General features: G+C 43.8%; 1 protein-coding gene across 1 annotated transcript in view; it reads right to left on the reverse strand.

Annotated features, from left to right (window-relative positions):
• Nucleotides 1–4383: 4383 nt before the first annotated feature.
• The window catches only part of SMPD3 (sphingomyelin phosphodiesterase 3), a 222983-nt gene continuing 210991 nt past the window's right edge, over nt 4384–16375 (reverse strand). Inside the window, exons 6-9 of the mRNA XM_061593608.1 lie at nt 13760–13849; nt 12451–12514; nt 5534–5696; nt 4384–4860 (exon numbers count right to left, since the gene is read on the reverse strand). Of these exons, the coding sequence (XP_061449592.1) occupies nt 4759–4860; nt 5534–5696; nt 12451–12514; nt 13760–13849 (419 nt within the window). The 3' untranslated portion in view covers nt 4384–4758. The remainder of the gene's footprint in view (nt 4861–5533; nt 5697–12450; nt 12515–13759; nt 13850–16375) is intronic.

Below are 16375 nucleotides of genomic sequence, written 5' to 3' on the forward strand. Positions count from 1 at the left end.
GAAAAAGAAAGGCAGTGTGGTGCAGTGGTTAGAATGTCAGTCTGGGACCTGAAAATCCAGGGTTCAAATGTCCCCTTGGCCATGACACTCACTGTGTGACCTTGGGCCAGTCACTGTTTCTCAGCCTAACCTACCTGACAGGGTTGTTGTGAGGATAAAACAACCTCGAGCTCCTCAGAGGAAAGGTGGGCTATAAATGTAATCAAAAATAAATAATAAAATAAAAGAGTAGTGGCAAACTGTCCCTCTAAGTGTGGGTCCTCGGGTTTGTGTGGCTCTGAGGGCTGAACTTCATGTGACATTAATTACATTGTTTGCCCCTGTATGCAAGGTTTTTCTTCCAGAAATAACTAGAGGGGGCCCATCACGGATCATGGCATGGGAGTAGAGGCCTTGAACCACTTGCCTTCCTGCTCTGGTCTGGAACTCTGGATTGGGCCCTCCCCATACCTGCAGCACGAGTTTCCCCCCCATGCAAATTGCAGGTGTAGGGTCCCAATTCAGACTGATGCTACAACATAGAGAATGGGGTCCCAACTTTATATTGGGGCACCCTGACAACGCCTATTTCAACACAGAAAATCCTGTACACAAGGACAAAGAGTGTGATTACAGTCACATGTAATCTTAGACACAGGAGGGCTGGCTGTAATTGCTCAGTGGTGCATTCTGCACATGGGCAGAGGTTATTTACAATTCTATCACATTGAATATTGGTTCTAATAGGAAGCTCTGCAGGGTCTTGGCTCTATTGAAGCCCTAATCTGTATGGCTGAAGCAATCAGTTGCTTGGAGAATGAAGCGGTTTGGCTTTTGAGAGGTAAGCATTTTTGTCTTCATAAAAATCTGCATGCAGTTGGAAGCAACCATTCTCCAATAACTTAAAAGCATTATTGATGCATTTGTTGTTTGGGGTTGTTTTTGCAACCGGTGTGAATGCATTCCTCTCAAAACGTACAAATTCAAGACTATACACCATGTGGGATGGCTTAATTTCTAAATGAGGGAGGTGCTGTGGGTTCAAATGTGGAAGTCATGTTCATATCATGCTCACCTAGAAGCCATTTCCTCTGTCAACAGAGAACCCAGGATGCTTTTCAGTGGGAAACCCTGGCACTCTTCATGTGTTCAAAGGCACTCTTTCCTTTATAAGGGCTGTGCAAGCCCTTCTGTAGAGAAGAGAAATGGGGTTTAGAAATGTACGCCCATTGCCTCAAAAAGGTGCAAACTACCAAGAAAGAGGGGGAAGGGGAAATGGAAGCCCAGTAGCATAAGGGAAAAGCAAACAAATGACGCTTATGCAGATAAAACTGCCTTGTTTCTTCAACAAGAGCGAATATATTATGGTAATGTGTGAGATCTTCCTCTCCTTGAAATGACAGGCAACTCCTCTAGAGCATGTGACACTTTCGTCCTGTCCAATCCGATGCAGAATTTACTGCAACTCCCCTCTTGCTTCTTTTCATGCCCCCCCATGGGAATGTGGGGGCCAATGCCATAGTTCTTTCCCATGGGAATATTGCTTGGCCATGTGATTCCAGCTTCTCAGCCAGGAATGGAGAATCTGGGACCCTGTAGATGTTGCTGGACTACAATTCTGGTCAACTGTTAGCCATGCTGGCTGGGACTTATAGGAGTTGGAGTCCAGCAATATCTGGAGGGCCACCTATACCTGTTCTGAATATTATCAGGACACAGTGAGATGAGACCCACGGAGAAGCACCTGCTGTACCAATGTGTTATGGACCAGCCTCCATTGGTGGGAAATCTGACCATTGGCAAGGGATTCTCTCAGTGAAGTCTGTGCTATGCTGTCCTTGCTTGGGGTCTTCTGAGGTGCAACATGGCTGGGATCACCCCATTCCTATCTTGATGGATTTTTTAAAACTTAAGCACGATCCTATCATGCAACATGGATGGAGGTCACTAGCCTTTTGAAGCCATAACCATTTGGGGCAGGAAATCCCATCCAGATGACATGATTTGGTGACATCTTGCATTTTAGATAAGGATCTCCACCACCTTCTGTTTCCTTGCCTGACTCCCTGTTCTCACTTAGTATGAAAACTAAGTCATACTTTACTAGTATAGCTGCTACTTGCCCATGGCTGAATCCCAGGCAGCTCTGGTAATGTGCAAATGAAGAAATCCTATTGGGATGGGCAGATGACACAGGAAGCAACAGCATAAGTACTGTACCACTGTTGGCATGGTTGCATCACACATGGCACATCTGTTCCATGATATTCCTTCATCCAGACATGGCTGGAACCATGTGGGAAGTAGATACTGGTGGTTCTGATGTCAGTGAGGCAGTGATGTGCCACATGTGTCTTTTCAGGAAAATCTGCTCCAAGTTTTAGTCTGAACTTTCAAGGAGCTGTCCAAGGTGCTGAACTCAGTTTGGGAACTGTGGTGTAGTGGTTAAGGTGTTGGACTATGACCTGGGAGACCAGGGTTCGAATCCTCACACAGCCATGAAGCTCACTGGGTGACCTTGGGCCAGTCACTGCCTCTCAGCCTCAGAGGAAGGCAATGGTAAACCCCCTCTGAATACTGCTTACCATGAAAACCCTATTCATAGGGTCGCCGTAAGTCGGAATAGACTTGAAGGCAGTCTATTTATCATCATGGATAGCTCCTTGAAAGTTCAGACTAAAACCAAGAACAGATTCACTCCTTCACTGACATCGGAGCCAGCAGTCTCCACTGCATATGGGATTCAGCCATGCCACTCAGTGACATATTCTGTAGATTCAATCTATGCCACTCCACCGACATGGGGCAATTTGAGCATTCATAGCAGAATCCAGTGGTCACATTTCCCTTGGACTATACCAATTGCTATACCACTGAAAGCGATTGTGATGGTTAGCTTTACAGAGTTCCATTCTTCCCCTCTCCACCAATTCCTACATATAGAATAGTAGTTCTTCAGGGAGAAGGTCCAGGCTAGCCTTCTCCTGACATACTACTTTTCCATGAGGCAAGAATTAACCTGTTTTGGTGGAGAAGCATTCAAATATGCCCATAGCTGAGGAAGGTCGCATAGCTCAAAGGATGGATGGATGGATCAATGTTCAGTCCATGGCACTTTGCCCGTGGTTGTTCATTACTCCATTCTGTCCCATTTCAGCCTTCATCTGCGATTAAAAAAACAAAATCTGCACGAAAATTTGCATTTAAATACATATTTTATCACAAAATATTTAAATATGTATTTGATCTAAATGTATGCATTTTATCCTAAAATATGCACTATTAAACGTGTTGGTAACTTTTATTGAGCTAAGAGCTGTATTGTGAAATCTGGAGAAGTACGAAATCTGAAGGAGGACGCTCCGAGCTACACATTCGTTTAGGAGCTGCAGATCAGGTCAGTTTGCACTGGAGTTCACAGAAATCCAATTCCTCAAGTGCTCCTGCTCAGAGGTGGCAAACATCTTCAGCTCTTTGTATATATATAGCGCCAGGCCCCATACTTGCCAACCCAAGTTAAAAAGGCAGCAAGTGATGGAAAAGGCCTCTGGGTCAGACCCTAAAGAGCCACTGGCAGTCAGAATAAGCAACACTGAGATAGATTGATTGGGTTGTATCCAACAACGTTGTCCTGCTTGCACAACCAAACATCCCCTCTCTTTCCTCTGCCCTGCCCTGCAGGGTTGGTGAAATCTGCTCTGGAGGGTTGAGGAAAACCACAGAATATATTTGGAGGGTGCATGAGGGGGAGGAGGGGGATTGGAAGTTCATCGGTGGGTGCAACCCATTGCCTGGTGATTCAAGATAGCTTTGTAAGCTTTTCTGCCAAATCCCTCACCTGCAAGCTGATCCTGTCCAGGAAAGGCATTACTGCTTGAATCTGCCACACGGGATTGCACTGGCAGAGACAAGATTAGGATTCAACCCTACTCTTTCGACCGAGGTCCTTATTTAGGAAATACTGCACTGTCGTCCAAACTTGGTTATTCTAAGATGTAAAAACGTTGTCATCTGGGCGCTTTTGTTTCCGAGTTCCCATCACCGCCCTGGTATTTCCCCACCCCCCCACCTCCACCCCAATGGTATCTTATTGACCATTCCATTCCAAAGTGAGTGGCATGCAATGCGGACGCATGCTTCTGACGCAGGCATGCTACTACAACATTAACAGGCTAAAAAAAGGAAAATATAGTTGTTTTTTTAAAAAAGAGAGAAATTAAGCATTAGCTCATTAAGGATATATATAAAGAAATGATGCAAAAACTCGCTTTTGGAGCAGCACTAACACAGAGACTGATTACAAACTAAATTGTGCTATATATCAGTATATATATATATGTGTATATATATATATATATATATATATATATATATATTAAAAAACATTTTTTGTAAGAATGGCACTGGTTCAAAGGAATCGGGACTTCTATCTTGGCTTCTTTTAGTCCACAGTGAAAGTACAGAAATATGGGCTTGCTTGGTTGCCTGGGCAAATTGTGATGCTTGTTGGTGGGCTGACCCCCGCCTTCCCGGTCTCCCCATGCACACATTTACATACGATTTTTGCTTCCCTTTTTAACATATTCCTAACAGGATGCAAATGGAGAGGAATCTGAAAAGTGTGTGGAATCACAGCCATAGGATTGTCTGAGCCAAGCCCGGTGTCTCTGGAGGGGCGGGGGGTGGGGACCAGAAAATTCCACTCTTTGTCTTGCATCTTGGTCATAAGTTTGGAAGTTCCCTCTTCTAAACCCTCAGGGGGACAAAAACGGTCCTCATTTAAGGATCCTCTTCTCCTGTTGAAACCATCAGGCGCATGGCGACAGGCAGGTGATCTGTTAAGCCTGCCAACTGCGTAATAAAACTGAACTCTTCCACTTCCTGCAGAGGAATGACAAAAGAAAAGTGTATGGTGCTGTTTCCCCCAGGTTTGAGGCATCAGATGAATCTAGGAATGTAAGAAGAGCCTGGCTGCTGGATCAGTCTAAAGGCCCATCTAGTCCAGCATCCTATTCTCACAGTGGCCAACCAGATGCTAATGGGAAACCCATAAGCAGGACCTGAAGGCAACAGCGCTCTCCCCTCCTGCGATTCCCAGTAAGCACTATTCAGGAGCATATTGCCTCCAACCGTGCAGGTAGAATATAGCCATCATGGCTAGTAGCCACTGGTAGCCCTGTCTTCCATGAATTTATCTAATTCTCTTTTAGAGCCATCCAAGTTGGGGCCCGTCACTGCCTCTTACGGGAGCAAATTCCATCATTTAACTATGGGCTATATTTTCTTTTGTCTGTCCTGAATCTTCCAACATTCAGTTTTATTGGATGGCCCCAAGTCCCAGGATTATGATACCCTACAGCAGAGCGGAAGTCAAAATTGGGCATCCTAACATGGGCATCCTAAAATGATGACAGCACATCAGAGGGCAACCATTCTTAGTGTTTCTTGGGGAGTGCTGATCTAGAAGCATCACCCATGGCAACCGACAGCAAATATTTACATGCTGGAACACATTCAGGTTGCTTGACAAACTTTCAAATGTGATGCAACTTACCACTTTCCACTCCAGGTAGAGTCCTTCTTCAGAATAAAGCATGTAATCAATCCGCCTCCCATTCCCCTTCAAGGCTCCCTTCCTCCCCTTCTGACTTGAGGCATGGGTCTTGCTGGTGGGAAAGACAAGGTAACCTTTCCGCCCATCTTCACTTTCCATTGTCCTGGTTCACAAACACATACAATTGTTTATAATACGTTAGTTCTACATGTGGGTCATTGACTGCTCTAACAAAAGGCGAAGTGGATTCCCATTGTTTGGTGGCGCACAAATCCACAGGGTGGTGATAGTTGTGGGGAAGGCTTTATTGCAAACAACATGGGTATAACATCCTTTGTTTCTAATTAAAAACAATAATTTCATATTAGGAATTTCCAACTAACTGTGCAGAACTGTGGAATGGCACATAGCTACACATTATAATGGTCACACAGCCAAGTCACACTGTTAACAAATTTACTGAGTTGTATGGTGATGATGATGATAAAATGCTTACAATTTTCTAAGAACTGTACATTTATTTTTAAAAAATAAGACAGACCCTGCTCACAGTCTCACAATCCAAATGACAAGATACACAAGGAAAAAGGAATGAGGAGGGGAGAGGAGAGGCACTGCGGCAGCTGCTCCTTTCCTCATCGTGATGTTCTTCCTGGGAGCCCCCAGTTGCAGAGGGCAGAGCATGCCTGCTCCGGCTCTGCAGTCCCAAGTCACTGGACTTTGGAGCACAGTGTTGTTTCTGGCAAGGGCAGGGCGGTGGTGGCATCAAGCTCCTCCTCTGGACAATGGATGGGGCCAAGTTGGTCTCTTCCTTGCCATGATGATCTTCCTGAGAGGCAGAGGATGTAGCCTCCCAGTGGCTCTTTGGTGCCCTAGCCAGTGACAGAGCTTCGCTGCCTCATAAGGAGTCAGACCCTTGGTTTTTTTTAGCTCAGTCTGGTCCCCACTTACCAGCAGCAGCTCTCCAGGGTTTCAGGCTGGAATCTTTCCCAGCCCTAGGTGGAGATGCTGGGGATTGAACCTGGGACCTTGTGCACGCAAAGCAGGTGCTTTACAGCTGAGCTACAGACCATGCTATTTTTCTATGAGCCATTTTGTCTGCAGTATAGTAGCATGAGTCCTCCTGCATATCTCCTGCATATCTCCTGGATTGCCTCTCTTTGCATAATCCCACTGGGCATGAACATTGGCTGGAAGGCCATACTCAGAATCTTCTTGCACCCTGAGAGTCTTGGACTTTCTGATGACTCTCTGAAATCAGATGGTCTAATGAGACCAGCTCTACCCCAAAATGAACAGCTTTTTGGAAAAGGTGGGAAACCCAGTTGTTTGCTCAAACTTTGAAATAGTTCTTGCTTCTTCTTTTTCAAAAAGGGCTTTTGACTTGTAGTTCATACAGTAAAAACACGATCCCATTGATTTCAAAAGGAGAAAGCCAAACACCTGCTTAGCAATAGGTCTTCAGAGTTTAGGCACCCATGGGGTGGCGGCAAGGGGGGGTAGTCACCCTTCCCCTGGATGAACCATGATCCTCAACTCTCAACTTTAAGAAGAGGAGGTTTTTAGCATGTATAGAATCTGAGATATGAGGCAAAGTGTACAGGAAACCTCTCCTAGCACTACCTGGAGATGCCAGGGCTTGAACCTGGGACCTTCTGCATGCAAGGCAGACGTTCTGTCACAGAGCTATGGCTCTTCCCCACAGTGTGCCTCTCTTTGGTAACTGGCAGACAGGGCAGCGTGTTCTTTCTTACACGTTTACTTCAGAAGGAAGTCCCACTGAGTACAATATGGCTTACACCCAAGCAGGAATAGGAGAGAAATTCGATTTGGTTCACATTTAAAGCCGAATCTATCAAATTCACACTTTCTGAAACAATATGAGAACCGAAATTCAGGCATCCTTAATTCGCACGTATCCGAATGTTGCGATACAGTTCTCCGAGCAACCAATTTTTTTTTAAAAAAATGCATATATTTGGGGAAAATGTGCATGAAAACAAATATATTAGTGAACATAATGTAAAAATGCATTGTAGCAGCAGAAATCGTTTGCAAAATGTGTACGTTAGTCAAAACTGCGTACAAAAATGTTTAGTAGGAGAAATTCGCACTAAAATGCTGAAGAATTTTCATGATGTTTTTTTAAAAAAAATAATCACAAATTGCTGCAGAACTAAATTTAAGACTGGAAAAAAGAGCAAGTGAGGAAAGCAAAATTAGCAGGTCTTTCCATCCCTACTCCAAAAAAAGTATGTCTAGGGATTGCAGATGATGTATAGTGAACCATGGGCATATTCTTCTTGGACTGAGGATTATCAATTGGGCTTTGTGAGTAAGGCACATACCAAAATGGCCAGTCAGACTGTATCACTAATATTTGGAAATGAGGGAGAAGAAAGACTGTTCTTCCATAAAAAGATAGAAGACACAAGTTTTCAAGCCCTGTGGCTCCTTTTCAGGAAAATTAGAAATGTAAGAAAATAATTGCTTATTACCAGCCTTTAAAATGCACAATCCAATTTTAACAAGCTCAGAGGCATTATCTCTGGAGATGTAATCAGTTGATGCCTGCTTGCCGTTTCTGATTAATTTCAGTATCAAGGAATCAATAGTTATCGATGCTCCCCAGATGGGGATTTTTTTAATTACAAAGAGGGAGGCTCGTTTATGTTAAGAGGATGGTTCAAATACGGACCGCTGTCTAATTAATTGCCTTCAATAGCATTATAGACAGGCCATTCTTCAAACCACTTGGGAAGAAAAAAAATCATGAAATGTTCATTTTCCAATGCAACGATGAGCTTTGGCTCTGACAGAATTGACCTCTGTTGAAACATCAGCAGATTATCTCCACTTCATAACAGCAAATTAAATAAAAAGCCAAGAAAAGTGGCTGGGGCATGCTCAACACATTTTGCCGTATTTCCTGCAATATATTCATTCAAAAAAATGGCTGTGTTTTGCGGTGTCGTTACCTTACACCTGCGGTGGTTTTCAAAGTGTCCTTTGCTTTGCACATAGTCATCATTCCTGCTAAGGAATCTCTGCATGTTACAGAGCTGGGGTGGGGAGCCTTTTTCTGCCCAAGGGCCACATTCCCTCAAAGGAAACCCTCCAGCGGCCACATGCTAGTGATGGGCGGGGCCAGAGGCAAAGGTGGGCGGAGCAATGGGTGTGACACTGACCTTAGTACAGCAGGCAACAGCCATGCAAAAATCAGAAGTTTACACACACACACACACCCTTTTCCATCCTCCATCCAGGCAAGCAAGAGGAATTATATTTCACGGATGCATTCCACCCAGGCAAAACATGAAGAGGGTGTGGAGCAGGCCTGGGATGTGGTGTGACCCAGGGAGAATCCCAAGGGCCACACAGAAAGCCCTGGAGGGCCATATGTGGCCCCTGGGCCTGAGCCTCCTTACTCCTGTTTTCCAGAGGATCACAAGTGGTGTTCTAGGGTCAGGCATGGTGTTCATGTGGGACATTGTTCAGTTTTCCTGTGGCATTGTGGGACATGAAAATGTGTGTAAGGTCACATCTAACACTCATTGCAGGGGAAGATCAGTAAGGGATGGCAAACTTCTTCCAGGGGAATGCGCCTGATGACAGCTTTCTCCTTGAGGAACAGACATTTTCCTGCCTGAGGCAAAGGGCAAGAGAGTTGTGCTGGCAATGGGCTCTTACGTCCGAGAGAAATTTGTTTCTGTTCACATTTAAAGCCAAAATGATCAAATCTGCACTTTCCAAAACAACTTGAGAACTGACACACAGCCATCCATCAAAATCCACACTTTTCAGAATTTTGCAATGCAGTTCTCCAGCTAAGCATTGTTTGCAAAAATACGTGCATTAGGGGTAAGTGTGCACAAAATTAACATATTGGTGAAAATAGCATACAGAAATACGTTATGTCAGGAGAAGTTGCTTGCAAAAATGTGTACAATAACCAGAATTGCATACAAAAATTTGTTTAGTAGGAGACATTCTCACTAAAATGCTGGAGAATTTTCATGAGGGTTTTTTTTTAAAAAAAATTGCAAATTACTGCAGAGATGTGGAGAACCGAATTTAAGACTGGAGAAATGGGAAACTGAGACAACCGAAATTGACAGTTCCTTCCATCCCTGCTTCCATTGCAACAGGAGAGTTTAGGGGGCACAGGGAAGGTCATGCGGTATGCAAAGCAGATGTCCTGCTACTGAGCTTGGTCTGCTTCCACATTCACTGTAGCATGTATTCAAAGTAGCTGTGTTTTTTTTAAAAAAAAAGAAGCAAAAAACACTCCTCAAAGAAAGTAGCTCCATCTTTCTGATCTGATACACGCACAAAAAGATGTTCTTCAGAGTCCTGTTCCACTTCAATCTCGGTAACATCCACCCTGATAGTCAACATAAGGAAGCTGATAAATTGCCCTTTGGTGTCAAAGACTGGCTGGGCTAATGGACTATGACCTGACTGAGTTCACAATATTGTGACAGCTTTAGACACGTAATAAAACTTGACTGATATTCCTAAGAATTGGTGGAGGAAGCTGCCCCTGTGTACAATGGCACGGCATTATGCAAAAGATTTTCACGTCAAACTCTGTAAGTCCCAAAGGACTCAACTATAAGTTTATTCGTATCATCTGTCGTAATCAATAATGATTTATCACATGAGCATTCTCACAACTATGATGAATTATGTTTTGTGGAAGTTGAGTTTATTCTGTTTTGCCCTGGGAGGTGTATATGAATGATATTTCAGTGAAATATTCCATTTTCATCTTGCGTATGTGTTATAATTGTGTATTATTGATATGCTTTTTGCATGATTGTGTTAGTTGTACTTTCAGCTAACAATCTACCAGTAAAAAAGCAGCTCCCCAGAAAAAAGAACTTCTGTCAGCCAGTAAAGCACAAGAACTTGGAAATATCTCTTCAGGAGTATGGTCTTACCACTGTTCCCAAGGATATTTGTTTAAATAGATGGGACTGAAAAAGACTAAGCTGTAGAAACGGACTTTTCAATTGGTGTTCCATCTTCTGATCAATATTACATGTACTTTGGATCATTATCTAATTAGTTGCAGTTATATATGCACTTCCAGCACAATACAGTTTCATTTTTATATTTTGTGTCTTGTTACAGCTTTCTCTCTATGAAGAGAATAAGGCCAACAGGGAATCTATCCTAGATTTCTGAATATCTTAATTAAATGGTCCCTTTTTTACTCGTTGCCCTAACAGTATCCTATTAATCAAGTCAGAGGTGGAGGCACCTTTTGACTAAGTAGCAACAGTGTTTATTGATCTTTTAAATACGGAAACAGGACCTTGTAGTCACTCTCATTGATGCATTTAATACCGTGGTCTTCTTTATTAATAGGTTTCCAGAGGTTGGTGCTGGAAGTCTAATGGAAGTCAATTTACTGGGCTCTTTCCAGAACTACTGATGTCAATTTAAGCAGGTTGATAAATTAGTTTCTATATCTCAGCCAAATGTTATTATTGAAGGATTTCCATAAGAGTCTATTTTAAACCTAATCTAGTTTGTCAATTACATTAGCAATTTCAGACAGGTATTTATTTGCAAGCTCTTCAGCTCATTTTCTTTTTAAAGATGGTGATGCAATTTCAAAGCTGCTAGACAACATGTCAATTGCAAATGAGGATTAAAGGCTAATTAAACTAGCTGTCCTGAATGAGTACAGGAAACTATACTTTAAAATAATTAGGAAGCTTGTTTGCTTTTTAAAGTGCTACAGGCCACAAAATGTTATGTGTTCACTTTTTTGCCGTTGAGCCTTTGGAATACTTCTGCAACTTTGCAGCATGTTTAAAATAAAATTAAGAGTCAGTTCACACAGTGACCCTGTGTGTAAGTGAATTTTGAGTTTGCACGCATACCTCTATCATGCATGAAATGAGCTGTCTAATCCACTGCTCTTTAATTCCATAGAAGGCTAACTGTACAGAAGGGTTATATCTCAGTATCAGAACATCTGCTGTATATGCATAAGGTGCCTGGTTCAACCCCTGGGATCTCAAGGTGGAACTGGGAGTGGCCCTTCGCCTATAACCTTGCAGAGGTAGAAAATAGTGAGCTGGATGGCCCAATGGCCTCACACAGTGTAAGGCCGCTTCCTGTGCACCTCCTAACTGGTGAATCAGGACCCCCCAGGAATTTTCTGAGGCTTCTGGGCTTTTTGTGTGCTAGCGGTTCCTCCACAAAGTTTTCAAAGGATTTTTCGTTCCACAAAAGAGACCAAAATGGTAAATGGGACACCCAATTTGCATTCAGCCCTAACAAGGATTCTCAGACTTTCTCCCGTGTATCTAACCAAGGCCCCAACTGCACTATACATTGAAAGCAGTATTATGCCATCTTAAACAGTTATGGCTTCTCCCAAAGAATCCTGGGAACTGTAGTTTGTTAAAGGGTGATAACAGTTAGGAGATACAATGTCCAAAGTGGTTTAACAATCAATCCCTCTTCCCAGGGCACTGTAGCTCTGTGAGGGGAACAAGGGTCTCCTAACAACTCTCAGCCCTTTTAACTAACTATAGTCCCCAGGATTCTCGGGGAGAAGCCATAACTATTTAAAGTGGTTTAATACAGCTTTAAATATACAGTGCAGATCGGGCCTATACAGTTAACTTTGAGTAAGGCTATTGAACTCAATAGGTCTTACTACTACCATGTAGACATGCATAGGCTTGGGCTGTTGAACTGATGCCTTCTGCGTATTTTGTGCGCTTGTTTAATTTTGTTTTATGTCTTTCTGGTGCTGTGGGCAATTAACAACAATAACATGCAAATGGAAAACAACTATCACAAATATAACAACAGTACCCCACTGGTTGTGTGGATGTAAATAACAGGAGCTATATTGCTAGTATGTATATATGGGGAAGTGAGACATCACTTACTTCTGCAGATTATCTGGAGTGCACACTTCTTCATCATATAGTCCTTCTGGATCTAACAAGGTACCTGTGAAGCAAAGGAACTCATGACTCTCCTATCCATCTTGGACTTTTCCAGCCTGGGTGTAGATTTTGGATTATTCTTCCTTAACTCTGTTCTTTCTTAAATTGTCTTTTGTTAAGGAAAATCAAACCTTTCTGTGTGCTCATTAAGTAGATGTCTCTTCCCAGTCCCAGCGCATCCCTCCCCACCAGTGCTTGGAACGAACTAATTCAGATTAACTAATTAATTGAATTAATTAAAAAGGTCTCTGAATTACAACTGAACATAGTTCCTACAATTTCTGGATGAGCTGATCATGAATTCAGTTCCTTTTGCAATGGAACTTTGGGTGGTTTTTAATTAATTCAATTTTAAATTTCATTCAATGAAATTCAATAGGGTTGGGGTAGGGAGTGCCAGTGACTCTGGGGGTGGCAGTGGCAAGTGGGAGGGTGGTGGTGAGGGTGCAGGTGGTGGCAAGAGGGAGTATGTTTCTCTGTAAGTGTGTGCAAGAGAGAGTCCCTGTCTGTGTGTGTGTGCCCATGTGCCTGGGGTTCCTAGTGTGTGTGCATGCAGGTCAGGCTTTCACAACCTGTGGGGATTGGGGGAGTGTTGGTGACCCATGGGGGGAAGGGGGGCTTTGGTGACCTGTGGGGGAGAAGGGACTTTAGTGGCCCATGGGAGGCTTGGGGGGGCTTAGTGACTTGTGGGAGTAGGAGGAGCTTCAGCAACCTCAGGAGGGGAGGGGGAGCTTTGGTGACAGTAGGCCGGGTTGGCGAGTGAAGCAGGCAGAGCCCCTAGTACACACACACACACACACACATATATATGAGTATTGTCACACTTGACTCTGATTGCGGCCACTGCATTTACCATTTTTATCTATCTGAAAAGTGATGTCAGTGTTTAAGCTTAAGATCATAATTATTGGGGACAATAAATCAATCAAATGTTCACATTACACGTATGTGTGTGTGTAGATGTTGTCTTAGTCTTATTAAGTATATTTTACACTTTGGCACAGCAGCTAGTAACATTCTGAAGGCTGGGGAAAACAAAGCCAAGGACTATGTGACTGAATTGTGAATTGAATTGGAAAAGAATGAGATCCTTTGTGGAGGGGGTGAACTGGGACTGGAACTAATTCCTTTTTAAACCAAACTTTATGTATTATTTATTTGTTATTAAATTTATATCCCACCCTTCCTCCTAGAAGGAGCCCAAATGCTCCTTCCAAGTCAACCCCAAGGCCATCACCATGGACCTTACCAATTGCCCACGATTTGTCCTCCCCTGGACCGAGGCGGCATGGGTCCTTGTAGCGTGTAAACAAGGAATGCTGCTGCTCCAGCTTGTCATCTGCAGAGAGAAGAGAAAGGACCAAGACCAGGTACATCAATGGCATGTGAAGAAAGGCATGGCGTCAAGGCAGGGATGGGGAACCTGTGGCCCTCCAGATGTCATTGGACTCCAACTCCCATGAGCCCCAGCCAGCACAGCCAGTGGCCAGGGGCGATGGGAGCTGCAGCTCAACAGCATTTGGAGAGTCACAGTTTGATAACCGAGAGGCCACACAATGGCCAAATGCGCTTGCCCAGACATTGATCTCTCAGCCTGGAGGTGACATGACAGAAGTAGTATAAAATTACGCATGGCACGGAGGAAGTGGATAGAGAAAAGTTTTTCTCATAACGCTAGAACACGTGGACGTCTAATGAAGCTGAATGCTGGAAGATTCGGGACAGACAAAACAAAGTGCCTTTTCGCTCAGCGCATAGTTAAACTATGGCATTCGCTCCCACAGGAGGCATTGATGGGCTCCTACTGGGAGAGAGGGTAGGATATAAATCTAATAAATAACAACAACAACAACAACTTGGGTGGTTTTTAAAGAAGAGTAGTCAAATGCATGGAAGATAAAGCTATCAGTGGCTACTAGCCATGATGGCTATGCTCTGCCTCCACGACTAGAAGCAGTATACCTTTGAATACCAGTTGACTGAAATCAAAAGTGGGCAAAGTATTCTTGCGCTTGGATCCTGCTTGGGGATCTCCCAAGGGCATCTGGTTGGCCACTGTGAGAACAGGATGTTGGACTAGATGGGCCACTGGCCTGATCCAGCAATCAGACTCTTCTTATGTTATTTATTTACATCACTTATTTAATTATTTATACACAACTGAATACTAAGGCAGTCTCTAAGCAATTTAAAAAATACTAAATGTCTGCGGCCAACTAAATTTTACTCAGAGAATATACCCATTGAAATCAATGGATTTACATTAATCGTGTCCATGAATTTCAGTGGGTGGACTCACAGTATGACTGGCCCAAGATACAACCCAAATATATGGAAATAGTATTGCATACAATGCCAAATTTAACAATAAAACGATTCCACACCCTATACCTTTCTGTTCCTCTTCCTTACTCCCATATAGATATCCAGACATGTCACTATCTCTCCCCAAGAAATCACGAATGGTAAATTTTCACATTTATTGCTGCTGGGAGGGGGAATTATTTGGAGTTTCCACTTTGGACCATTTCTATGATTGCTGTTAAGTTTTGGGCAACCGTTTGGACAGCCAAACCTTGCATTACAACCTGCTTCAGATCTAACTCTACGCAGACTCCTGAAACCTCTCGATCATTTTCCCTGCATCTATCCTGCATCTATTCCTGCCGAGGATATATCTCCAGGGGCTGGAGGGATCCTTGTAGTGGGTGATTCAATCATTAGGAACATAGACAGTGGGGTGTGTGATGGGCGTGTAGACCGCAAGGTGTTTTGCCTGCCTGGTGCGAAGGTTGCGGATATTGCCCATCGTTTAGATAGTTTGGTAGACAGTGCTGGGAAGGAGTCAGTGGTCGTGGTGCACGTTGGCACCAACGACATGGGGAAATGCAGCCGTGAGGTCCTGGAAGCACAATTTAGGTTGCTAGGTAGGATGCTGAAAGCCAGGACCTCCAAGGTGGCTTTCTCTGAAATTCTACCAGTTCCACGCGCAGGACCAGCCAGACAGGCCCAGCTTCGCAGTCTCAATGCGTGGATGAGACGATGGTGTCGGGTGGAAGGGTTTGGATTTGTTAGGCACTGGGGAACATTTTGGGACAAGCCGGGCCTGTACAAAAGGGACGGGCTCCACTTGAACCAGAATGGAACCAGACTGCTGGCACTTAAAATTAAAAAGGTAGCAGAGCAGCTTTTAAACTGACTGAGGGGGGAAACCCGACAGGAGCTGAGAAAGGTCCGGTTCGGAATAAACCTCCCCCCTGGGATAAAAACCAAAGAAATTATGAAATTTTAAAAGGGGTAGGCCTAGAAGTAGGCATTGTGAGAGCAGGGGCACAGGATATAAATTCAGAAGAGCAAAATTACCACAGGCCTAACCACAAGTGCCAAAGACACTTGAAGAGAGACACTGCTTACAAGTGCCTGTACGCTAATGCTAGGAGCCTGCGAACCAAGATGGGAGAACTGGAGTGCTTGGTCTTAGAGGAGAGCATTGATATAGTGAGCATAACGGAGACCTGGTGGAATGGAGAAAACCAGTGGGATACGGTTATCCCTGGATATAAACTATATCGGAAGGACAGGGAAGGACGTATTGGTGGCGGAGTCGCTCTATACGTGAAAGAAGGCATTGAATCCAGCAAGCTCGAAACCCCAAAAGAGGCAGACTCCTCCACAGAATCGTTGTGGGTGGTGATACCATGCCCCAGGAGGGACTTAATACTGGGAACGATCTATCGTCCCCCTGATCAAAATGCTCAGGGAGACCTGGAGATGAGATATGAAATTGAGGAAGCATCCAAACTAGGAAATGTGGTAGTAATGGGTGACTTCAACTACCCGGACATAGACTGGCTGCATATGTGTC

Source organism: Rhineura floridana, chromosome 13 (genome assembly GCF_030035675.1).
Source record: "Rhineura floridana isolate rRhiFlo1 chromosome 13, rRhiFlo1.hap2, whole genome shotgun sequence".
NCBI classification, from domain to species: Eukaryota; Metazoa; Chordata; class Lepidosauria; order Squamata; family Rhineuridae; genus Rhineura; species Rhineura floridana.